At 35.1% G+C, this 26,747-nt stretch overlaps 1 protein-coding gene across 3 annotated transcripts in view; it reads left to right on the top strand.

The window, feature by feature from the left end:
* The window catches only part of GRID2 (glutamate ionotropic receptor delta type subunit 2), a 1,464,312-nt gene that overhangs the window by 865,288 nt on the left and 572,277 nt on the right, over positions 1-26,747 (top strand). For all 3 annotated transcript variants that reach the window (XM_077882884.1, XM_077882885.1, XM_077882883.1), the window contains exon 5: positions 13,595-13,648. In XM_077882884.1, the coding sequence (XP_077739010.1) occupies positions 13,595-13,648 (54 nt within the window). The remainder of the gene's footprint in view (positions 1-13,594; positions 13,649-26,747) is intronic.

Consider the following 26,747-nt stretch of genomic DNA (forward strand, 5'->3'; position numbering starts at 1 on the left):
AGTAATCTTTAGAATATATATTACATATATATATGTTATATATATATGTATAAACTTTTTCTTTTCTTTTTATCTAATTGGAGGTAGCTAAATCAAGCCTTGATACGTAATTTATTTAACAACATAGCAGAACTGATTCTTGCTGTTGAACTTGGAATGGCATATAGGAAATAATGAACAGGCAAATTCAATTATGTATTTCAAGATATAATTGGTAGCCTTTATTCAAGGCTGATTTTGTCACTTGCAGATTGAAAAATAAACAAACATGGTAGTAGAATCAAAGTAATGTTTATGATGATCATTCCCCAAAATGCAATCCTTATAAATAATAATCCATCACTCCAAACAGAAAATATGTGTGATTGAAATAATTTGTTTATGATTTGTGCAGATATGATTGAGATATAAATAGCGACACTTTAATTTATGTAAAAAAGTTTGCTTCAAATAAGAAGCAATTTTTAAACAATAAGCTTAACACGACCGTATTCTTTCTGAAACAAGGATTTTGTCTTTCCTCTTATGGAATGGTGCTTGTCCTTGGTTATTTGTGAAGGAATATCACCTGTGGACTGGCAGCTCTCTTACACTTTTCCTATTCCTAATAGTCTACAGTGGAGCTAGACTGAAAGCTCAGTTAGAAGAAAGACCAAGTCAGTCTTGCTCAGTGAAGCACCTTCTGTCCTAGTGCTGTGTCTAGTATATTTCAGGTGGTCAAAAAGCTTGAATGGTTTTGTCAAAGTAATTGAATGGATATAGAATTAACGTCAAGTCATCACAGTCAGTCCCTGACCAGGGCTTTTTTGTAAAACAGTGGATCTCAAAATGATTCACTAAACCTGCAGCACAGGCACCAACTGGGAACTTGTTAGAAATGCAAATTCTCAAATTCCATGCCAGAACTTCTAAATCAGAAACTATTGGAGTGGACCCAGCAATATGTTTAAAATGTCCTCCAGGTGATTCTAATAATCACTAAAATTGAGAATTACCTATGTGAAGACTTCCCAAATACACTGTACACAGTGACATCAAAGCTTTTTAGGATTATGAGAGTTCTCAGCAGTCTATTATAGGAAGACAACTCCTATGGACAGATTGTGAATAATTTTAATGTCTCAACAATTTTTCTACTTCTCAAGAATTTCATTTAACTATAGCAACTCTTCTCTATTCATGTATAGTAAATTGTGTGTTTTATGTAGGAAGGCTGACTGAGTTTGAGTTACTGGTATAGATCCTGAGAAAAGTACTTGGGTGCAGATGATTTATGAGGGAATTGGTCCCAAAAAGTCCAAGTGAGAAAGTGGTAAACATGAGAGAGAGTAAAGAGAAAAGCCAATCAAGACCGTATTATCAGGAATGGATTAAAATTTGGGCAAATGAGGCTCGATCCTGTAGGGAACCTTCTGAGAAAGTGTGTTTGGAATATACCTCAGAGTCACCCCCGACTGGAGGTGGAGAAACAGGAGCATTAATCATTACTTCCCATCCACATTGGTTGAGAGTTGACCTCCAAAGCTGTTAACATATCCTACTTCTAGGTTATGATTTTATGTGGCCGAATATCCTGGAAAAAAGTCCTCAGGCAGAAAAGAAAAGGGATACAAACTCTTCAGGTGGCATAGGTCAATATGCTGGAAAAGTCCTTTCCCCTGCAGTTGCAGGGAAATTCACTTGGACAGAGGAACAGGGGCAAAGTAATCTTCTAACATCTACAGTAACCTTATGGGGCAAAGTAGCCTTCTAACAGAATAGTTTAGATCCAGTTCGCAATACTTGTTTAATGTCTATTATGAATCAGGTCTAGAGTTAGTTGTTGGGAATATAAAATAGGTAAAACACCATTCCTGCCTCAAGTAGCTCTTAGTATGGTAAAGAATTCGGCCAAATTAAAAAAAAAATTAAAACATAAATACATATGATCTGTGATAGTGGTTCAGATCCACATTTTAAGACAAGTTTATGGTGAAAGTGGTGTAGTGATTATGGAAGATCTCTTAGAAATAACCAGGGTAATTGTGCCAAAATGATACCTAGAGGCTGGACAAATAAAAAGGAGAAGGAGTTGAGGACAGAAGCCGGAATGATCAGCACATAAATGGGAGGAGTAAAAAAAGAGAAAGCAATCATAGGTGGTATTTGACAAGATGGTCTGTAAAAGTCATTTGAAAAAATAAAAAAAATTAAAAAAAAATAAAAGTCATTTGAGAAGTCATGTGTTACATATTTACCAAGTATGTAAATAACTGTTGTTGCAGATTCCCTAAGGAGAAAGGGAGAAAGGGATCTAGAGCTCTATTGAAATGATTAGTCTCCTTTGGAGGAAGAGTGTCTATTTTACTGTCAAGAGAGGGGAGGAGTGAAGTTGTGTTTATTCATTTGTAAAACGGGAAAAATAATAGCACCTACCTTAAAAGGGTTAATATAAGACCTAGATGATGAAGGGCATTAAAATGTTTACCATCATTTCTAATAGGTAATACACCCCTCCCAAATATTAGTTGTTATTCAGATTTTTTTTTTTTTGCTTAATTGTTAATATTAGAGGGTCAGGAACTTGAGAGGGCTTGAAACCATTTCTACCTGTTGACCTCTTTATCCATTATTTATTTAAATAGGAGAAAAGTTACTTGTGAAGTTGTTAAGGAAATGGGCTAGTGGAGCTGGCTGAGGCTGAATTCTTTGCTGCCATGGGGAATGGGGAGGAGCAAAACTGACTGGGTATATAGATAGAAGAATCTCTAGTTATAATTAAGTGTCCAGTAGGGGTTGGAAGCCATAAATTTTTCAGTGATGCTAAATAATACATTTGTGTAATCCATTTATAGGAAAGGTGGAACAATGCAAGTGACATGTGGGGTAACACTCGTCATTTTGTAGAAGTTGTGCAATTATAAACACAGACAGATAAGCATACATGTAAACAAAATTCAAAAAATTAAAAAATAATTTATCGAAAGGCTTAAGATAAATGAAAATTATAAAATGTGTCAGATCATTTTGAAGATTTTTGCATTCTGTGATCATAGCATAGGTTCCTTTGTCAAACTCTGTAATTCTTTTCTACAAATGACATTTTGTTTGAGCAGTTAACAGTTGGTGCCTCAGTTTCAACTGACATTTTGTTACTAAACACAGTTCTAACACCATAAGGTGATTTGTCAGTGGTAAGAAAAAGATGGTTTATATTTCACCATAGTGAAAAAGCACAGACGGGAGAGTCAATTGCTTGAAATTCTGGAAAGTATCCATGCTGTCAAGTCCAACACCATTGAAAACATTTTTTTATAGTAGGCCACAAGGTATAGTTTTTATGAAAGAAATTTAGAAACTCCAGAAAGCTTGAAGGTCTTGTTTTGATTCTGTAAAATATTCAAGGATCATACCTCCAATGAGCTACAATGTCTTGAGAATGACCCAAACAATTTAGGATTGTGGCCATGGAAACTCACATTTTGCCTCTCTTTATTTTTCTTTCGGGTACTTTGTGTATCAAAACTAATAAGACTTTATTTTTTAATACTTTTTCTCCCCTGAGAAGTATTTTGAGTTTAGAATCATCAACATTTTATATCACTCTTGATATTCTAGAAAGCAGAGTACCTCTGAAATATTAGAAGAGGCCAAAGATAACATACATATTGAACTAAGAATGTCTTTTAATGAGTAATAATAGTATCCATGTTGGCGTCATCAATGATGAGCTATCAAAAACCCAAAATATGGCCAAGTTATATAACGAACGGTAGAAAGCTGATTAACTGACTAACTGCAGAAATTAGATGCCTGATGGCTTTATTGCCACAATGAGAATCATTGTACATTTTCTCTTCTAGAAGCTTTGGACCCTTTATACTGCAATGATAATCAAAAGTTCTGTTATGGAGAGATCATAGGAACAGATAATTGTTTCTTTGATTAAGCAATAGCTAAAATAGAATATGGGAATTAAGACTGACTAAAAGAAAAACAAATTTTCTCATACCACTTGAAGGCAAAGATCATGGAGCAGAACGGTGGGTAAAATTGCCTGCATTTTTCAAAATTTTCTATGGCTAATACTCTTTCAAAGGTGAACAGTAGATAGAAAAAAGTTATACAATTGAGTTTAAATATGTAAAACAATGTGTATCATGCAATGTACAATATTCAGTTTAATTCTGAAAAAAGCATAATGGTTTCTGAAACTTGGACGAAGGCTATGAAAACATTATGTAGGGAATTTGTTTACTAGTTATTGATTCTGGCTTCCACACCCAGCTCTATGATTTGGGTGAGTTGCTTCAGTTTATGCTCATGTAAGGTGGACATAAATGTAGTACTTACATCATAAGGATATAGTGAACATTAGATAAGTTATTGTATAATGTAAAAGCACTTGGTGCCCAGCACATAATAAGCACTCAACAAATATTAGCTTTTATTATTTATATATGCTATAAATAGCATTCAACAAGTCTTTGCTGAATTGAAAAATATACTCAGTCATTTATGAGTTATTGTCAAAAGTACTGCAGTAACCTGAGTGAAGGCTAAAAAGGTTTACAAAAGAAAGAGGTTAGTAATTTTGAGTACTTGCAATGTCTTAGGTGCTTTAGAGACATTCATCTATTTAGACCTCACTATCTGAGAAAAAAGCATTATTCCCATAACCAGGAAAGTGAGATTCAAGGCAAGTAATATATCCGAATATCAGTAAGGAGATCTGGCATTTGAACTCAAGCTCAGTTACTCAAATTTTATGTTTTCTTCTAATATCATATAACTTCAAAATTCTGAGGTTTTTGACTTTAGATATTTTGAATATGGTAATTCTATACTTCATTACCACATAAATAATGAAGATCTCTTCATTTGAGAAAATGTGAATAGAGTAATTTTCTAGTTATTTATTTATTTTTTAAAAATTAAATCCCACCCTGTGACTTCTTTCCAATACAAGTTTATCAAATGGTTTTGTCCCAGTTGAGATAATGACATCCATAGATATCTAAACAGGAGTTGGGGCTATAGAGTTGTCTTTTTTCCTACAAACAGCATTTAGTGAAAATCTGCCTTGTGCCTGACAACAAATTTTACTGAAACCTTACTATGTATCACTGATTATTCTAAGAATGTAGACCAATAATCAAACTGAAATTCTTAGCATTGTGAAGTTTATATTCCTAGTGCATGGAAAGAGGCAGTAAATAAGTGTGAGTGTGTGTCAGTGTGGTGTGCGTGTGTGTGTTGGCCTTGCGTGGGGTAAGTGCATCGGTGGTGCAAGAGTGGGTGATTATAGAAGTCATTCCTGAGGAAGTGATATTTTTGCCGAGTCCCACAAGAAATGCAAAGGGCTATGTGTCTCTGTACATCTCTCCCACTGCAAGGACAAAAGCCAGCGCTGGACTGGAAGGACCAGCAAGAAAGCCAGTCAGGTTAACCAAGAGGGAAATATAAAACACAACACAGTTCTCACAGTCAGTTACATAACCAAGTGTGATTTAAGTTTGGATACAGGTTTGTTCAACATGCTAGATGAGCACGAGCTTGGGGACATGCTTCCTGGGCTTAGAGAGGTAAGAGTTGGGAAAGGATTTGACATTTACTTCAGTCTGAGTTTTGAGAAACGCTTTGTCAAAGAGAGAAGATACAGAGGAGATCAAAAGAAACTAAAGGGGGGAGGCGAGGTGGGAGGGAACAAAACAAAGCATGGAAGTTCACAGTGGTGAAAAGCTTGTATGTTGCATTTTGATGTGATCAATAGACTTTTCTCTAAGAAGCTTTTCCCCCCTTTATTTGCTTCAAGATAACAAGAAAGCCTTATTTCGTAAGTCCTAGCAATTAAGAGCCAGTGTGCCCCCCAAATCATCATTTTAAATCCATATCAAAATCCAAGCAAGAACTTGTATTTATTTGTTTGCCAGTTATGCTTAGGAATTAATTTGCTCTGTCAAGAATCATTTAGCTATTAAATAACAAAATCAGAAAAATATTTTAATGCAATTCTCTTGTGCCAAAGGTTGACTAACAGTCTCTCAACAACAATGCTTTTCCTAATTCTTTCGAGAGAAGTACTCTTTAAGCACCACAGCAGTAATCTAAAAGAACCCCAATGCAAGCAAGAATTCAGAAAGAATTAAAACAGTTATACAGTGGTCCTCTGCACTGGAAATAAATGTCAAATCCTTATTTATATCCTCATCCGTCAAAGTATTGAAATCATGAGTTCACTTTTAATCATTTTCAATCTCTGTTCAGTAATTTAGGACACAGGAAGGTGGGTATATGTCGCATGCAGATTCTCTATTTCGTGTATATGTGCGCGCTCCCATCTTTCCACATTAAGAAGCCTAGCAGGTACCATACTTTTGGCCACATCTCAGCAGTGGCATATTTCCATCTCCCAGGGGGTGTGGGAAGACCCAACTGCACAGCAGTAACAATAATTCTAGCATATCCGTTTATGAAATAACTTTGGCAGTAATGGAAAGAGGATTTGGATGAAAACGTATTTGTGGTCTTCCAGCTGGAAGATCAGAGCAGAGATTCTAAAGCAAAAGGCACAGAGTGGGATGGCAGATAGTAGCTGCTTGGATAAGAACAGAAGAGAGTTGAGGACCCATGCTGGGCTCAAGGGGAAATGCAAACAAGGCAGTCATTTCAGAATATCCCCATGTTGCCCAGTATCAGCTCGAGGGTTTACTGATGCCATCTGCTGGATATATTTGGGATTTAAAAATGGAATCTATGCAAATAACAGTCTAACATCTCCTTGTACTTGTGCTTTGGCAGTTCCAGTGAGAAGAAAAATGAAAAAGCGCTTATCTTAAAAATTTTTTTACAAGTAATGGAAATGAATTTCAGGTTGACGGTACCTTAAGAAGACTGATATTTTGTACCTTTACATTTTGAAGCATTAGTATGTTTGCATTTTTTAAACAGAACTTTGTGGCAGTGCGTTTAGTCATATGTGACACTCAGAACATTGAATGTGGGGTTTGGACTGTAAATCCAATGATCTCTTACTAAAAAATCTACTACTTGCTATAAACTATACACAGTATATTCCCTTTCTATACTTTATTGGAGGAGAGTATAATGGTTTATTTTGGTTTCTTTTCTTTTAATTAATTAGAAAGGGGGAAAAAAGCTAAAAGGAGTAAAGAGCGAGTATCACTATTTAGCCAAAACGATTACATATGCATTTGAATTTTACAGAAAATATGGTAATTCAACTTTTGTTTTTGTATTTGTTATTGTTTTATGGAAAACGTCCTCTGTTAATCACTCTCTCCATAGGATTATTTTAAGACCATGATTTTAAAATTAGAACATTCTTCCTGCTTCAATAAAATTTTGGAAACTCTTAGGAATGTGTGGCTAAATTGATTCTAGTCTACACTTCCCCAAAAGTACTAATTCCACAGGTACTTGTGGAATATGCCACATTCCAAATATCTTCTCCTGCAACTCCATAAAGCATATTAATTACAACGGAAGAGCTAGTATTTATTGAGAGTTTGTCATTGTTGCATTTAATCTTCACTATGATTTTTATTATGTAGGCACTGGCATTAATCCTAGTAACAATTGAGGAAACGGAAGCTTGTAGGGTTAATTTGCTCAAAGTCACACTGTAAGGAAATGGAGGCATTGACTCTTTTACTTTAGAGCTCATGATCATAGAGTGAAGCCATATGTCCCCAAATATTAATAAATAAAAACAGTGGGATGCCTGGGTGGCTCAAGAGTTGAGCATCTGCTTTCGGCCCAAGGCATGATCCCAGGGTCCTGGGATAGAGTCCCACACCAGGCTCCCCACAGGGAGCCTGCTTCGCCCCCTGTGTCTCTGCCTCTGTGTGTGTGTGTGTCTCTCATGAATAAATAAATAAAATATTTATAAATAAATAAATAAATAAATAAATAAAACCAGTATTACCTATTAATATGAATTTTAGGGCAGCCCCGGTGGTGCAGCGGTTTAGAGCCGCCAGAGCCCAGGGCGTGATCCTGGAGACCTTGGATTGAGTCCCATGTCAGGCTCCCTGCGTGGAGCCTGCTTCTCCCTCTGCCTGTGTCTCTGCCTCTCTCTCTCTCTCTGTGTCTCTATGAATAAATAAATAAAATCTTTTAAAAAAATAATATGAATTTTATGTTAATTGTATTTCAATATTTATATTAGCCTTCTCAAAGTTTTGAGGAGTGATACAGTAATGACATCTATTTAATTTGGTTACCTAGCATTTCTAAATCTATTTGCTATAGAATTTTATGCTTATGCTTATGAATTTTAGTGGAAGTAGTATCCCACAGAACATAGTTCTAGAAATACTGATAGAAACTATAGTATTGCTATAGACAAGGAGCCAGGAAAGGAGTAGCTCTTTAATATTCCTCTGGCCTCTTGTTTCAGCATGTTTACACCTTACAGTTTGGAATAGACAGGAACAGGAAATAAGCACCTGATATCCTCGCCGCTACAGATGCATGGAGGACTGGAACCCTTTGCATAAACGTGCAATATTTAGTGCATCCTGCAAAGGGAACAACTTTAATTTAGTTAAGCCACAAGGTTGAGTGAAAAACAGCATGTTGCTGTTATTGTTTAGTCAATTAAATTGTCCTCTGTGCTCGTAGGAACTGTTCCACATTTATTACCAGTGAGATACATGCTCTGGCAATTTCTCTGCTTCCGATTGTCTTATATTTAGCACATCTAAAGATTTGAGGATAAATGATGGAAGACATGGTGATAAATTGTCAGGCTTTTCTAAAGATTCAGAAGTTCTAAAGTTCCTGCCAGTGACAGATGGTCTGTCCTTACTCATCGCTTGTCTTCCTGACAGGGCTTGATTTTTTCCCCCTTTTTCGTTCAATTCCCTTAAAATAAGCTCAGCTTCTTGGGAGGCAGGGTAGTCTCATTTGTTATAACTATGTTACTTCATTTAAATGTTGAAGCAACTCTATATGAAGGTATACCATACTCCTTTACATTATTAGTATACACATGTATAACGATGAGAGGAGTATGGGGTAAGAAGAAGAGGAGGAACAGATTACAAAGGGAAATCCATATTTCCTTTCTGTTATTTTGATTACCAAACATACAAAAGTCCCCATTGGATTAGTTTTTCCTTGCTGAGTTGCCCAAAGATAATGCTGACTTAATAGCTCCAGCATAATATGATCTTTTGAGAAATGTTTCTTATCATTATGGTAATAGAATATATGTTATTTCTAGGATCCTCAATGTTCCATAGCAATCTAAATTTTTTTTTGAAATTTTGGGTTAAAGATACAATTAGTGTTTACTAACTTGCTAGACATTTATAAGAATCTGTAGATGAGAACACACAACTATTACAGTGATGTTCTCAGATATAAAATAGGGCCCCAGTGAAAAAAGGAAAGAAATCAATCAATTGCTTAATCTTTTTCATTGGCTTCAAATATGTTTACTGCTGAAAAAGGAGATGAGATATTTAGGTAAGGAAGATGGCGAAAGGAAACAATTTTCCCTCTTTGACTTCTAACATAATTCTGGAAATAAATATAAAGGTTTTAAAAAATTCTAGAATATCTTAGCGTCATTTCTTAATCCTTTATCCAGAGATAATTTAGTCCTTCAAGTTAGTAATTCTCCTACCTGATGCAGCATTACTGAGGCTGAGGTGTATCAAGTGGAAAATGATTAATGTTACTAAAAAATAGAAAAAGTATCAGATGAATTGATTTGGCTTTGCAGTAGCTAGTTTGCTTTTGTTACCCACATAGATAGCTGAGAATTTCTTTTTTTATTCAAATAGGTCTCTCCTAAGAATGTTCATTATATGTTAGCTCAATGAGATCACATGTGAAAAGCTTAAACCAAATTTTTTATTCTTTTTTTATTCAAATAGGTCTCTCCTAAGAATGTTCATTATATGTTAGCTCAATGAGATCACATGTGAAAAGCTTAAACCAAATTATCACTCCTTTCTATTTTTTAACTCTGCTGTAATTTTACCTTTCTGAAGGAGATATCTATCTATCTATCTATCATCTATCTTTCCATATAGATATATATATTCATTTCTATCTTTTATTTATTTATTTTTTTAAAAAGTTTTTATTTATTTATGATAGTCACAGAGAGAGAGAGAGAGAGGCAGAGACACAGGCAGAGGGAGAAGCAGGCTCCATGCACCGGGAGCCCGATGTGGGATTCGATCCCGGGTCTCCAGGATCGCGCCCTGGGCCAAAGGCAGGCGCTAAACCGCTGCGCCACCCAGGGATCCCTCTATCTTATATTTAAATGTCTTATCTTATATTTATATATCTCCATATAGATAAATAGATATAATATATATATACACACACAAACACACACACTGTATATAGTATAGATATAGTAGTAGATTTTATTTTATCTGTACTGTGTATCTATTCCGGTCATTTAAGTTAAAGAACTCAAAGCCTACCAGGTTTCCACAATCTAGACTATTGAACTGCTTATCATTTTTATGCCCCTTACTAAATGCTCCTTCCATTATAGATATCAGCTACCTTTTTAATTAGTGGCTTTTTCACATCACTTACTTTTAGTAACATTCAATTATTAAAAAATCAGAGAAGTCATGCCAGCACATTGTTTATGCATGAAGATGTAAAATATAAGGAAAATATAGTCCTCCTTCAGTGGACCATTCCTTAGATGATGAATGAAAGCATTAACATTTTGTGTACAATATAGCGATAAAAATGTTTCAAAGTTTCTTTATAACATGGTGTCATTTTAATACAAGGATTTTAGTTGTGTTTACATATTTTGGTATGTAATTAATGGGACAGACCTATTGACCTTTTCATCCTTAAGTAACTTTCTAGTATAATTTGTTTTCCTTTTCCAAAAAAAACTAGGCTCATAAAAAAAAGTCCTGAATATTCAACATTTATCAAAAGGCCAACAAATATTGCATAGTCTTGAAACTATGCCTTTATAAAAATCACAGGATTTAAAATTACTCTGAGCTGTTTATTAAAATGTATTAAGGTTAGAAAAAGGTGCATAGCTAAGATTAATAAAAATACATTACATTAGATAAAATAGGATAAATTAATCCCACAAGTAGGCCCAAAATGTGATGTATCAAGAAGTATGAACTCAGGCTATTGTAGTAAATGATTTATTTCTTTATCTGAAGTAATATACTAATAATCTTTTTCCTTGTTTCCAATTTGTGCTGTAAAATGTCTTATGTATTCACACTGATGAGTGAAATTAAGGACAAGAGTGAAAGAAGACCTGGTGACCCTAAGCCTCCTAAAAGAGGGTGGTATTCTTGGTAGAACCCTGGCCTTAGATGAGATATTTGCCTGTCTCCTCCACTGAAACACAAGACTGAACCTGTACCTCTATATTGTTTCATGCTGTTGCCTCAAAGTTTATTTCAGGTCAGAGTGCGAAAGATGAATAGGACTAATGGTATAGACAAATTATCAGTAAGTCACCATTGTAACCTTTACTTTCTACCTCTTCCTTAAATATTGTTGTATAAGACAACTTTTCACTTAAAAATGTCCACAGGTTAATGAAGAGTTCTTATAGCCCCAGTGTTGCTTAATCTGTCCAAACAGTACAGATTTTCAAAAGGAAGACATTTTAAACTAAACTGAGTCATCTCCTCACTCTACTATTGATATTGCTTCAGTACTTTTTTTTTTTTTTTCCAGTACTTCTTTTGATCTATACCTTGGCTTTCATTTCTCTTTGAATTCTTGATGTTTTCTTATTTTGGTCATGCTTTTTTTTAGTCATGGACTTTTTAAAAAAAAAAACATACTACTCTCTATTTTATCTGACGAACTACTTTCCTTATATCAGAGTCTCTGGTTTGTGTTTCCCTAAATTTTTATGGAGTTCCTGCTTATTTTCTAGCACTTTTTATTGCTAGTAATTTCAGTGATGATTGGTCTAAGGTGATTTAAAAAATATAATCATAAAATTAGAGATAAGTGCTGTCATTAATGGAATAAAGTGATTTTTAAAACTGAAAACTGCCAGTCATACTTTCTACATAGTTTCCCATGTAAATGAAAACTATATGTATTTCAGAAAATGACAATGATATAACTTAAAAATAAATAACATACCTTCACTCCTATGATAATGTATTATCTATACACTTCAATAAAGTCATAGGGACCAATGCAATGCATATTGAAATAGTACAAAAGTTATACCAAAATTAAAGGAAAAAACAAAGATTCTGAAAATAACTGTATCCATTCAGAAAACATTGAATCATACAAGAAACATATTTCCAATTGTATTTCTCATGTTTCAGTGCATCTTTCAACAGTCATTTCTCAGTTTGACAAAGAATAACCAGCAAAATACAATGACTATATTATAACAACTCCTTGATAGTTATTAGAAAGCATCTTCATTTAAAACCCAATCTTTAGGCATTATTGCTGAAAATATCAGAATAATCCTTGATAAAACAGTCTCACCCGTTAAGTGCCTATATGCCCCATGGCATGAATCACAAGAATATACTTTAAAATATGTATAAGAAAAAAAATTAAAAAAATAAAATATGTATAAGATTGGATAGAATGGGAAGTGATACAAAAACTACCTCCATTACACACACACACACACACACACACACACACACCTGCTCCACACACATGTGGAGCCCCAGCTTACTTTTTTAGTCCAAGCCAAGAATCATTTAGAATCAATTTATTCAGTTAATCAAGATCAATACCTATATATTGTTTGCTTTTCCTTTTACATAAATTATTTGTGCTTATGGTATTAGCAAGCTAAAAGCTACTGAAGTTATCCATCCTTAACTTAATATTAATATAATGTCTATTGCTGTTAGTTTTTACATTCAGATAATTTTACACTTGGTTCTTAGAGAACACAGCACAAAGCTTTTCAGGACATAGAGCAGTTTACTTTAAGAAAATAGCAGCATACATACACAGAGAAATAGCAGAAGATAAGAAAGTTAAGTTAGAGTCAGATTGTGGAGGGATACATACTTGGATAGATAATAGAAAGCCATCAAAGTTTATTTGTTTTTTTTTTTAATTTTTTTTTAATTTTTATTTATTTATGATAGGCACACAGTGAGAGAGAGAGAGAGGCAGAGACACAGGCAGAGGGAGAAGCAGGCTCCATGCACCGGGAGCCTGACGTGGGATTTGATCCTGGGTCTCCAGGATCGTGCCCTGGGCCAAAGGCAGGCGCTAAACCGCTGCGCCACCCAGGGATCCCTCAAAGTTTATTTGGAATAGGAAATGTGACTTGACCTACACTCCTGGTTAAATCACATTGTAGTAGAATATATATATTTTTAGTAGAAACCTGTTTTTCTAGGCTTTTGATGAATTTTACTTTCAAACTTAATTAGCAAGTCTACAGTGCATCTACACATTGAACACAAATGCTTCTACAGTGCTCTGCTAACAGTTTTCCATCTTTAATTTATTAACAGATCTTTCTAACATGTGATACGGATTTATTCGGCCCTTTGCAAGTACGTTGGTTTGGTTTGGTTTGGTTTTCACTGTTAATGCTGACTGATGGACGGTTTCTCTTCTATTTCAGGTTGTGGAGACGAATTTGGTTGCTTTTGACTGTCACTGGATCATTATAAATGAGGTAACACCAACTAAACCTTATTGTCAACTCTGGGTCCTGTTTTCATGTGGTTAGTCATGGCATTTCCTATGGCCTTGAATTTCTAAGAGGAAACAGAACACCAAGTAAAATGTCAGCTTCCTGACTGGATGCTAACTAAAAATAGAAAAAGGAGTTTAAAAAAAAATATCAATGGCTTTGTATGAGTAAAATAAATGGAGATGGTCTTCCCACTGAGTGAGTATCTTTTAGTCTTTTCCGTTGGCATCCACTGACTGCTTCGGGAAATCATCTTTATACCAAGTACAGTTCTTCTTTGTAAGCAAAGTGAATTCCTCTCAGCAGATTCCTTGTGTTCCATTTATAATCTAATGTGTTTCTAGAACTTTTTTATCTACCCCCCCACTTACATGAGGATTTTTTCTTTTCATAATGAAATACAACTATTTTAAAATTCATCACATTTCCAAATGCCTTATGAAAGTGTATTGATTTTTGTAAAGACAATACACAGATTAAAAATATATTACAACAGGAGAATTCTGTGAGATAGATTGGTCCATTGGTACCTGTCAGAATTGGAAAGGACAATGAGCAAATCAGTCACCAACAATGAGATCACATGAATTTGTCCTCAACAAGACCTAGTATTCATATCATATCTATTACTTATGAATAAAAAGAATGTAGTATTTATCTGTTAGCTATGTTACTATGGACATATAATAATCCTGTGTTGAGGCTTTTTTTCATTTGTACAGTAAGTATAATAACATTTACTTTGTAAATTCATTATAAAAATTGAGTGAGATATTACCTAATATTCTCAAATGTAGTGCTGACAAATGACACTCAATAAATGATACTACAATAATGAATATAGAACATGAAAGTTCACAGATAAGTTTCTCACTTGTTAATTTGTTGAATGCTAAACATTATTCTATGAAGCATTGAGGGAATGAGGTTCACAGAGGGTAAATGATTTTACACAGAAATATAAAAATGATTCACAGTTTCAAGTTGTGTCCCCTGGTAGAATTTTAGTATAGTTCTTTTTTTTTTTAGCTATGATTAAAATATTGCATCATATTAGGTTTAGGTATGTAACACAAAGATTGTATATATATATCTATATAAAGATATATATATACTTAAAAGTGATCATCACAATACATCTAGTTACCATATGTAGGCTTACAAAGTTACAGTTTTTTTTCTTATGAAGAGAACTTTTAAGATATACTCTCCTAGCAGCTTTCAAGTATGCAATACAATATTACTGACTATAGTCACCATGCTATACATTACATCCCCATGATTTATTTATTTTATAATTGAAGTTTGTATTCCTTAATCCCTTTCACCCACTTTCCCCATCCAAATCCTTCTCCCCCCTTGGCACCCACCAATATGTTCTCTGTATCGATCAGTTTTGTTTGGCTTTGCTTGTTCATTTCTTTTGTTTTTAAGATTCCACATGTAAGTGAAATCATAGGGCAATTGTATTTGTCTGTCTGATTTATTTCACTTAGCATAATACCCTTATGTTTTATTCATGTTGCTGTGAATGGCAAGATTGTATTTTCTTTTCAAACTAAATAGTATTCCACTGTGTGTGTGTATGTGTGTGTGTGTTCATTTATCCATTGATGGACCCTTAGATTGCTTCTATATTTTGGCAACTGTAAATAATGCTGTAATCAAATAATAAAATAAGGATGCTTATGCCTTTTCAAATTTGTGCTTTTGTTTTCTTTGAATAAATACTGAGAAATGGAATTGCTGGGATCACATAGGTTGTTTTTTCTTTTAATTTTTTTGAGGAGATACCATATTATTTTCTGTAGTGGCCACACCAATATACATTCCTACCAACACTGCACAAATGTTCTCTTTTCTCCACATCCTTCTCAACACTTATTATTTCTTATATTTTTCATAATATCCATCCTAACAGGTGTGAGGTGATATCTCATTGTGATTTTGATTAGCATTTCACTGATGATTAGTGATATTGAGCATTGTTTTGTTAGCCATCTGTATGTCTGTTTGGGAAAAAAAAATGTTCAGATCCCTTGCCCATTTTTAGACTTTTATTTTTGCTATTGAGATGTATGAGTTCTTTATATATTTTAAATTTTTTTTTATTCATTTCTTTACGAGAGAGAGAGAGAGAGAGAGAGAGAGGAGTGGAGGGAGGGGCAGAGGGAAAGAATCTTCAGGCAGACTCCCCTGGAGCCTGACATAGAGCTCGATATCTACAACCCAAGAGATCATGACCTGAGCCAAAAACAAGAGTCAGACACTTACTGATTGAGCCACCCAAATGCCCTTCTTTACATATTTTGAATATTAATCCCTTATCAGATATATGCAAATACCTCCTCCCAATCAAAAGTTTGCTTTTTCATTTTGTTGATGGTTTCCTTCACTGTGCAGAAATTCTGTTTGTTTTGTTTTTGTTTTTATCTTTGTTTTTAGTTTGAAGTAGTCCTAACTTGTTTATTTTTTGCTTTTATTGCCCTAGCCTCTAGAGTCAAATCCAAAAAGTCATGGCCAAGACTTATGTCTAAAAGCTTACCACCTTATTTTCTTATAGAAACATTACAGTTTCAAGTTTTACATTCAAATATTTAATCCATTTTAAAAGTTAATTCTTGTGTGTGGTATAAGATTTGTTTTCTTATTTTGAGTTTATTTATTTATTTTAAATTTTTAATTTAAATTCAATTTGCCAACGTATAGTAAAACACCCAGTACTTGTCCCATCAAGTGCCCTCCTTAGTGCCTGTCACCCAGTTACTCCATATCCCCACCTACCTCTCCTTCTACAACCCTTTGTTTGTTTCCCAGAGTTAGCAATGTCTCATAGTTTGTCTTCCTCTCTAATTTTTCCCCACTCAGTTTCTCTCCTTTTCCTTATAATCCCTTTCACTATTTCTTATATTCCAAACATGAGTGAAAACATATGACAATTTCCTTCTCCAGTTGACTTATTTCACTCTGCATGATACCCTCCAGTTCCATCCATGTTGAAGCAAATGGTGGATATTCGTCCTTTCTGATGGCTGAGTAATATTCCATTGTATATATAGAACACATCTTCTTTATCCATTCATCTGCCAAATGACATCCTTCTACAGTTTAGCTATTGTGGACATTGTCACTATGAACATTGAGGTGCAGGTGTCCTAGGTTGCACTACATCAGTATCTTTGGGGAAAATACCCAGTAGTGCAATTGCTGGGTCATAGGGTAGCTTTATTATTTTTTACTTCTTGAGGGACCTCCACACTGTTTTACAGGGGGGCTGTACCAGTTTGCATTCCCACCAACAGTGTAAAAGGGTTCCCCTTTCTCCACATCCTCTCCAACATTTGTTGTTTCTGTCTTGTTAATTTTAGCCATTCTCACTGGGGTGAGGTGGTATCTTATTGTGACTTTTATTTGTGTTTCCCTGATAGCAAGTGATGAGGAGCATTTTCTCATGTGCTTGTTGGCCACGTGTAAGTCTTCTTTGGAGAAATGTCTGTTATTGTCTTCTGCCCATTTCATGACTGGATTGTTTCTTGGGTGTTGTTTGACAACTACTTTATAGATCTTGGAAACTAGTCCTTTATCTGATATGTAATTTGTAAATATCTTCCCCCATTCTGTAGGTTGTCGTTTAGTTTTATTGATTCTTTCCTTTGCTGTGCAGAAGCTTTTTATCTTGATGAAGTCCCAATAGTTCATTTTTGCTTTTGCTTCCCTTGCCTTCATAGATGTATCTTGCAAGAAGTTGCTGTGGCCAAGTTTAAAAAGGGTGTTGCCTGTGTTCTCCTCTAGGATTCTGATGGATTCTTGTCTCACATTTAGATCTTTCACATTTCAACCATTTTGAGTTTATCTTTGTGTATGGTGGAAGAAAATGGTCTAGTTTCATTCTTCTGCATGTGGCTGTCCAGTTTTCCCAACACCATTTATTGAAGAAACTATACTTTCTCCAGTGGATATTCTTTCCTACTTTGTCGAAGATGAGTTGACTATAGAGTTGAGGGCCAATTTCTGGATTCTTTATACTGTTCCATTGATCTATGGGTCTGTTTTTGTGCCAGTACCATCTTGTCTTGATCATCACAGCTTTGTAATACAGCTTGAAGTCAGTCATTGTGATGCCCCCAGTATTGGTTTCCATTTTCAACATACCTTTTGCTATTTGGGGTCTTTTCCCGTTCCACACAAATTTTATTTGTTCCAGCTCTGTGAAGAAAGTCCATTGTATTTTGATAGGGATTGCATTGAACATAAAAATTGCCCTGGGTAGCATCGACATTTTCACAATATTTATTTTTCCAATCCATGAGCATGGAATCTTTTTCCATCTCTTTACATCTTCCTCAATTTCTTTCATAAGTGTTCAGTAGTTTTTAGAGTATAGATCCTTTACTTCTTTGGTTATTTTTTAAAAGATTTTATTTATTTATTCATGGGAGACACACACACACACAGAGGCACAGACATAGGCAGATGGAGAAGTAGGCCCCATACAGGGAGCCTGATGTGGGACTCGATCCCAGGACTCCAGGATCACACCCTTAGCTGAAGGCAGGCACTTAAACACTGAGCCACCCAGGTGTCCCTACCTCTTTGGTTATGTTTATTCCTAGGTATCTTATGATTTTGGGTGCAATTGTAAATGGGATTGACTCCTTAATTTATCTTTCTTCAGTCTCATTATTAGTGCATAAAAATGCCACTAATTTCTGTCCATTGATTTTGTAACCTCCCAAATTGCTGAATTGCTGTATGAGTTCTAGCAATCTTGAGGTGGAGCCTTTTGGGTTTTCTATATACCACACCATGTCATGTGTGAAGAGGGAGAGTTTGACTTCTTCTTTGCTAATTTGAATGCCTTTTATTTCTTTTTGTTGTCTTATTGCCGAGGCTAAGGCTTCTAGTACTATGTTGAATAACAGTGGTGAGAGTGGACATTCCTGTTGTGTTCCTGATCATAGGGGACAGGCTCTCAGTTTTTCCTCCTTGAGAATTATATTCACTGTGGGCTTTTCATAAATGGCTTTTATGACATTGAGGAATGTTCCCCATATCCCTACACTTTGAAAAGTTTCAATCAGGAATGGATGCTATATTTTGTCAAATGCTTTCTCGGCATCTATTGAGAGGATCACACAGTTCTTGTTTTTTTCTCTTATTGATGTAATCTATCACATTGATTATTTTACAAGTGTTGAACAACCAAGATCCCACATGGTCGTGGTGAATAGTCCTGTTAATGTACTGTTGGATCCTATTAGCTAGTATCTTGGTGAGAATTTTTGCATCCGTGTTCATCAGGGATATTAGTCTCTAATTCTCCTTTTTGGTGGGGTCTTTGGTTTTGAGATAAAGTAATGATGGCCTCATAGAATGAGTTTGGAAGTACTCCCTCCACTTCTATCCTTTGAAACAGTTTGAGTAAAATTGGTATCATTTCTTCTTTAAACATTTGGTATAATTCCCCTGGGAAGCCATCTGGCCCTGGACTTTTGTGTCTTGGGAGGTTTTTAATGACTACTTCAATTTCCTTGCTGGTTATTGGCCTGTTCAGGTTTTCTATTTCTTCCTGTTCCAGTTTTGGTAATTTTTAGGTTTCTAGAAATGCATCCATTTCTACCAAAAGGCCTACTTTGTTGGCATATAGTTGTTCATAATATGTATTTAAAATTGTTTGTATTTCCTTGGTGTTGGTTGTGATCTCTCCTCTTTCATTCATTTTATTAATTTGAGTCTTCTCTCTTTTCTTTTTAATAAGTTTGGCTAGGGGTTTGTCTATCTTACTAATTCCTTCAAACAACTAGCTCCTGGTTTTGTAGATCTGTTCTATAATTATTCTGGGATCTCTATGTCCTTGAGTTCTACTCTAATCCTTATTATTTATCTTCTCCTGCTTGGTTTAGGCTTTATTTGCTCTTCTTTCTCCATTTCCTTTAGGTACAAGATTAGCTTTTGTATTTGAATTTTTCCCAATTTTTTGAGAGAGGCTTGTATTGCAATGTATTTCACTCTTAGGACCACCTTTGCTGTATCCCAAAGATTTTGAACAGTTGTATTTTCATTTCATTACTTTCCATGAATATTTTTAATTCTTCTCTAATTTCCTGGTGGACCCATTCATCTTTTAGTAGGATGCTCTTTAACCTCCATGTGTTTGAGTTTCTTTCTTCCAAATTTTTTCTTGTGATTGAATCTAGTTTCAAAGCATTGTGGTCTAAAAATATGCAGGGGACAATCTCAATATTTTGGTATTGGCTGAGATCCAATTTGTGCCCCAGTATGTGGTCTATTCTGGAGAAAGTTCTATGTGCACTTGAGAAAAATGTGTATTCCATTGCACTAGGAGGGAATGTTATATATATCTGTGAAATCCATCTGGTCCAGTGTATCATTCAAGTCCCTTGTTTCTTTGGTGATGTTCTGCTTAGAAGATCTGTCTTTTGCTAAGAGTGCTGTGTTGAAGTCTCCTACTATTAATGTATTATTATCTATGTATCTCTTTACTTGGCTTATTAATTGATTGATATACTTGGCTGCTCCCTCATTAGGGGCATAAATATTCATAATTGTTAGGCCTTCTTGTTGGATAGACCCTTTAAGAATGATATAGTGTCCCTCTTCATCTCTTATTATAGTCTTTGGCATAAAATCTAATTCATCTGATATGAGGATTGCTACCCCAGCTTTCTTTTGAGGACCATTTGATTGGCAAATGGTTCTCCACCCCTTCATTTTCAGTCAGGAGGTATCCTTAGGTCTCAAATGAGTCTCTCATAGACAGCATATAGATGGGTCTTGTGTTTTTATCCAGTCTGATACCTGCATTTTTGAGGGGATCATTTAGCCCATTCATGTTCAGAGTAACGTTTGGAAAATATGAATTTAGGGCAATAGTAGTACCTATTCAATCCCTGTTTTGTGGATTGTTTCTTTGGGTTCCCTTCTTCTTTTACAGGGTTCCCCTTAATATTTCTTGTGGAGCCAGTTTTGTGATCACATGTTCTTTTAATTTCTATCTATCCTAGAAGTTCTTATCTCTCCTTCTATTCTGAATGAGAGTCTTGCTGGATAAAGTATTATTGGCTGCATGTTTTTCTCATTTAGTACCCTGTGTATATAACACCAGCCCTTTCTGCCCTGCCAGATCTCTGCGGATAGATCTGCTGTTAATCCGGTATTTCTCCCCATATAAATTAAGAATCTCTTGTCTCTAGCTGCTTTTGGAATTTTCTCTTTATCTTTGAAATTTGCAAGTTTCACTATTAAATTTCGAGGTATTGAACAGTTTTTGTTGATTTCTTTGGGGGGGAGAATCTTCCCTATCTCTTAGATCTGAATGCCTATTTCCTTCCTCAGATTAGGAAAGTTTTCAGCTATGATTTGTTTGAATATACTTTGTGGTTCTCTCTCTTTCTCTTGTCCTTTTTTGGAATACCAATAAGATGAATATTATTCCTTCTCAAGCTATCATTAATTTCCTGAAGCCTTTCCTAGTGGGTTCTTAATTGGTTTTCTCTTTTTTTTCCCTCAGCTTCCTTCCTTTCCATCAACTTGCCTTCTATGTCACTCGGTGTCTCTTCCACCTCATTAACCCTAGCAGTTAGAACATCCAGTTTAGACTGCATCTCAGTTAAAGTATTTTTAATTTTGGCCTGATTGGATCTCAATTCTGCAGTAAGAGAATCTCTAGAATCCTTTATACTTTTTTTCAGAGACACTGGTAATTTTATAATTGTACTTTGGAATTGTATCTCTGACATGTATGGAATTGTATCTCTGACATGTATTCAAATCCACAAACAGCAAGTCTGTGGCAGAGAGTATTACTTCCGGGTCTTTCTTTTGTGATGAATTCCTCCTTCTAGTCATTTTATCCAGTGCAGAGTTGTATGAGTGAGCAGAGTCAAAAATATCAACCATAATCTAGTAAAATATACTCTAGACAATTCCAAAGAGGTCAGAGATCTGAAAATAAAAGAAAAAGAAGAACAGAAAAAAATAAAAGGACCATGAAAGTGAAAAATTTTTAAACAAAATAGTAAGAATAAAAAACAAACAAACAAATAAAGAAAAAAAGGGTTTGGTGAGGAAGTGGTAGTGGAAAGAATATAGTCTCCTCGAGGGGACCTAGAAGGTGATCCTCTTGTTTCTGACTGTATTTTGTTCTGCACGTTAGAAGATCCTCATTTCCAAATTTATATAAACCAGTAAAATATAGAGACCCTACATCAACCACAGAAACAAGTTAAAAGAGGGGTGCAGAATGGGAAGGAAGAGAGAATATAGTCTTACAAAATGAACCAATATGGTGTTCCACTTGTTTCTCGGTGTATTTTGGTCTCTGTGTTAGAAGTCACTAACTTCCACCATTATAAAACAAAACAAGATAAAAAAAAAAAACATAACTTGTATATCTACCAAAATTAAGTTGAATACATTGAAAAGAATCCAATAATGAAGAATATATCTAAGACTTCTAATTGTAGAAATATGAAAGTCTAAAGGAAAAAAGCTTAAAAATGAAGAGTTGGTCAAATATTGTATTTAAGGCAGGAAAAGAGAAAAAATATTGGAAATTTTTAACCTGAAAAATAAACGAATTGTAAGGAAAAACCTCTAGTTCTCTATACTATTTTCCCTCAGTCCTGGAGCTTTCCAGTGCTACTTGGTCAATAAACTTGCATTTCCCTTGTTCTTCCAGCAGTTCTTCTGGAGGTAGGGGTCTGCTGCACTGATTATCAGGTGTCTGTGCCTGGGCAGAAGTGCCCTGCCCCTTGCCAGGTGCTAGGCTCAGTATGAGCTGTTTATTATGTGAGGCCTTTGTTCCCGCAAGGCCATGCCTCCCCCAGGTGAAAGGTGGGGGGGGGTGTGTGGGGGAAGAGATGGTAGCCAGATCTCTAGCTCTGGAGCCAACAGACCCCTGCCAGTACCAAACCACAGTCTCCCAGTGCACACTGGCCTAGGTGCTCCCTATCCTTATTGTGTCCTGGGGAATATTGAGACTCACTGAACCACCTGTGATTCTGCCCTATTCCCCACTGAGCACTTTTCAATTAGGGAAGATTCTTTCAGGTGCAGATTTTTAAAGCTCCCGATTGTCCACGGCTCAGCTTTTGGGCCCAGTTTGCCACAGCTCCCCTCCCCCACCTTTTCTCTCTCCACCTTCCTATCTTGTCAGAAGCAATCACTTTTCTCTCTGTAGCATTCCAGCTGTTCTCTCTTTACATCTCAGGTTGAATTCGTAGCTCTTCAGGATGTTTTGAAAGTTATTTATGTAAGTTTTGTGGAACCACATGAATTGAGGACCCAAACTCTTTTGCCATCTTACCTAGCTCTCTGGTATAAGATTCTTTCTTTTTCTTTCTTTTTTTTTTTTAAGATTTTATTTATTTATTCATGAGACACGGGGGGGGGGGGCAGAGACACAGACAGAGGGAGAAGTAGGCTCCATGCAGGAGCTCAACATGGGACTCGATCGTGGTCCCCAGGATCAGGCCCTGGGCTGAAGGCAGTGCTAAACCACTGAACCACCTGGGCTGCCCCAGATTCTCATTTAATTCTTTTGTGTGGTTGTCCAGTTTTCACAGCACCATCAATTTTGGACTGTCTTTGCTACTGTATATTCTAGGTTCTATTGTTCTGAATTAACTGACTGACCATAAATGTGTGGGTTTTTTTCTGGGCTATATACTGTGTTCCATTGATCTATGTGTCTGTTTTTCTGCCAGTACCATACTATTTTGATTACTATACTTTTGTAATACAGTTTGAAATCAAAGAGTATGATGCCTCCGGGTTTGTTCTTTCTCAAGATAGCTTTGGCTATTTAGGATCCCCTGTATTTCCATGCAAATTTTAGGATTGTTCTATTTCTGTGAAAAATGCCTTTGGAATTTTGATAGGGATTACAAGGATTCTATAGATTGCATTGGATAACATGGACATTTTAACAATATTAATTCTTCCAATCCATCAGCATAAAATATATCTTCATTTAGTTATGCTTTCTTTAATTTATGTCGTCCATGTCTCACAGTTTGCAGTGTGCAGGTCTTTTGCTTCCTTGGTTAAATTTGTTCCTAGATATTTCATTATTTTTAAGCAGTGTGAGTGGGACTGTTTTCTCAATTTCTCCTATTTTTGCTGCAACTCATAGATTTTGGTATGTTACAATTCATTTTCATTTGTCTCAAGGTATTTTTTTTTCATTTCTCCATTGATTTCTTTGTTGACCCTTAGTTATTCAGTAGCATGTTGTTTAATTTCTATATACTTATGAATTTTCTTCTTGTAATTAATTCCTAGTTTCATGCCATTATGGTAGAAAAAGATGCTTGATATAAATCTAATCTTCTTAAGTTTATTGAGACTTATTTTGGTAGTAACATGATCTAGAGAATGTTCTTCAGTGCACTTTAGAAGAATGTATGTTCTGCTGCTTTTTGATGGAATGTTCTGTATATATTTATTAAGTCCATCTGGCTTAACGTGTCATTTAAGGCCAATGTTTTCTTTTTTTTCTTTTTTTTTTTATAAGGCCAATTTTTTCTAATTAATGTTTTGTCTGTAAGATCTGTCCATTGATATAAGTGGGATATTAAGAGTTCTCAATATTATTGTATTGCTTTCAATTTATCCCTTTAGGTCTGTTAATATTTGTTGTGTATTTATGCAATCCTATGTTGGGTGCATTAAATATTTACAAATGTTATATCTTCTTGCTATATTCACACTTTTATTATTGTGTAATGCTCACCTTTTGTCTTCAATTACAATCTTTGTTTTAAAGTTTATTTTGTCTCATAAAAATAGTTACCCCAGCTTTCTTTTGAATTCCATTTGCATGGAACATCTTTTTCCATACCTTCATTTTCAGTCTGTGAATGTCCTTGCATCTGAGATGAGTCTCTTAAAGGCAGTATAGAGATGGGTCTTGTTTTTGCTTTGCCCATTCAGTCAATCTATATCTTTTGATTGGGGAATTTAATTCATTTACATTTAAAATAATTTTGATAAGTATGTACTCATTGCCATTTTGTTCATTGTTTTTTGGTTCTTTTGTAGCTCCTCTCTATGTTGTCTCCCCTTGTGATTTGATGGCTTTCTTTAGTTTTATGCTTAGAGTCCTTTCTCATTATCTTTTGTGTATCTCCTATAGGTTTTAGCATTGTGGTTACCATGAGTTTCACATATAACTCCCTATAAAAGAAAGTCTACTTTGAGTTGATAGCAGGTTGAATTTGAACATATTTTAAAACTACATTTTTATTCCATCATGTTTTATGTTTTTTATGTTACATTTTGCATGTTTTTCTTTTGTGTATCTCTTAAAGAACAATTGTAGTTATAGTTTTTTTTTAACTACTTTTGTCTTTTAACCTTCATACTAGCTTTATAAGTGATTAATCCACTACCTTTGCTATATATTTATCTTTACCAGTGAGACTTTTGGTTTCATGTGTTTTGTGATTACAAATTAGTATCCTTTTTTCCTGCTTAAAAAAGGTCCATTTAACATTTCTCATAAGGCTGATTTAGTGCAGATGAACATGGCTTTTGTTTGGAAAAAATCCTTCAATTTCAAGTGATAATTTTCTCAGAGTACTTTTGGTTGGAAATTTTTTTGTTGTTGTTTTTTGTTTTTCCTTTTAGCTCTTTGTATATATCATACCACTCTCTCTGGCCTGCAAAGTTTCTGTTGAAAAATATGTTGATAGCCCTATGGGGATTTCCTTATATGTAACAAGTTCTTTTCTTATTGTCTTTTAAGATTCTCTTATCTTTAAGTTTTGAAATTTAATTATAAAGTGTCTTGGTGTAACTGTCTTTGGGTTCCTTTTATTTGGAACTCTCTGAACTAACTCGATCCGGTTGTCTGTTTCCTTCCCCATATTAGGGAAGTTTTCAGCCATCATTTCTTCAAATAAGTTTTTTTTTTGTTCTTGCCATTGTTCCTTCCTTACTCTCTTCTCCTTCTGGGACTTCTATGATGTAAATTTTGTTCTGTTTGATGTAGTTTTATAAGTTCCTTAAGCTATCTTTGTTTTTTTATGTGTTTTCTTTTTGCTGCTCTGACTGGATGAGTTCTACTTTCTTGTTTTCAAGATAACTGATCTTTTCTTCTGCTTCATTTAGTCTGCTATTGAACCCTTCTAGTGTATTCTTCTGTTGAATTATTGTATTCTTCAGCTCTTTGACTTCTTTTGGTATTTTCTTATGTTGTCTATCTCTCTTTGAAGTTCTCACTGTTTTTATTCTCTTCTTCTGAATTTGATGAGCATCTTTATGCTTATTACTTTGAACTCTCTATCAGGTAAATTAAATATCTCTGTTTCATTAAGGCTTTTTTTCTGGGGTTTTGTGATATTCTTTTGTTTGGAGTATATTCTTCTGTTTCCTCATTTTGTTTGACTATGTTTGTTACTATGTATTAGGTAAAATAGTTTCCTTTCCCGGTCTTGAATGAGTCGCCTTGTGCAGATGATGAGCCTTTAGTCAACCCTGCCCTGGCTCTTGGTTGTCTCTGAAACCTTTGTGATTGTCTAAGCAACCTGCTTTATTCTTGATCAGTCCCAACTGTTAAAGTTGTGCCAAACCCTGCCTGTGTTCCAAAGGGAGGGATCTTAGCACCTAGTTTCAGGCTAATTGGAAGCCAGATGCTCAGGCACCAATTTTTAAAGGATGCAAATATATAGCATCCTATAGGACCACAATTGTAAACCCTGTTGGCCTCAAGACCAGTCCGTAGAGGTGCTACCTTGTAAAAACTGAGTTCCAGACAAGTATATAAAAACCTTTCTTGAGGTACTGGCAAGCTGCAGTGAGGCGAAGGGAGAGCACAAAGATCGCAACCTCCAGCCTATGTTATCTCACCTTTGAGGCCTTTAGGTATGAGGCAATCCTGAAGGCTACGCCTCTGGCTGAAATTCTAGGACAAGTAAAATAGGGTTTTTGTTTTGTTTTTTTTTTTTTTCATAGAGAGATGTAGGTGTTTCAGTCTGCTTTCTGTGCATGTCTGCTGGCTTTATTGGAACCACAGGAGAATGCAGAGGTGGGCCACAACTACCAGCACTAGCAAAGT

This window comes from Canis aureus, chromosome 33, assembly GCF_053574225.1.
Source record: "Canis aureus isolate CA01 chromosome 33, VMU_Caureus_v.1.0, whole genome shotgun sequence".
Classification (NCBI taxonomy): Eukaryota; Metazoa; Chordata; class Mammalia; order Carnivora; family Canidae; genus Canis; species Canis aureus.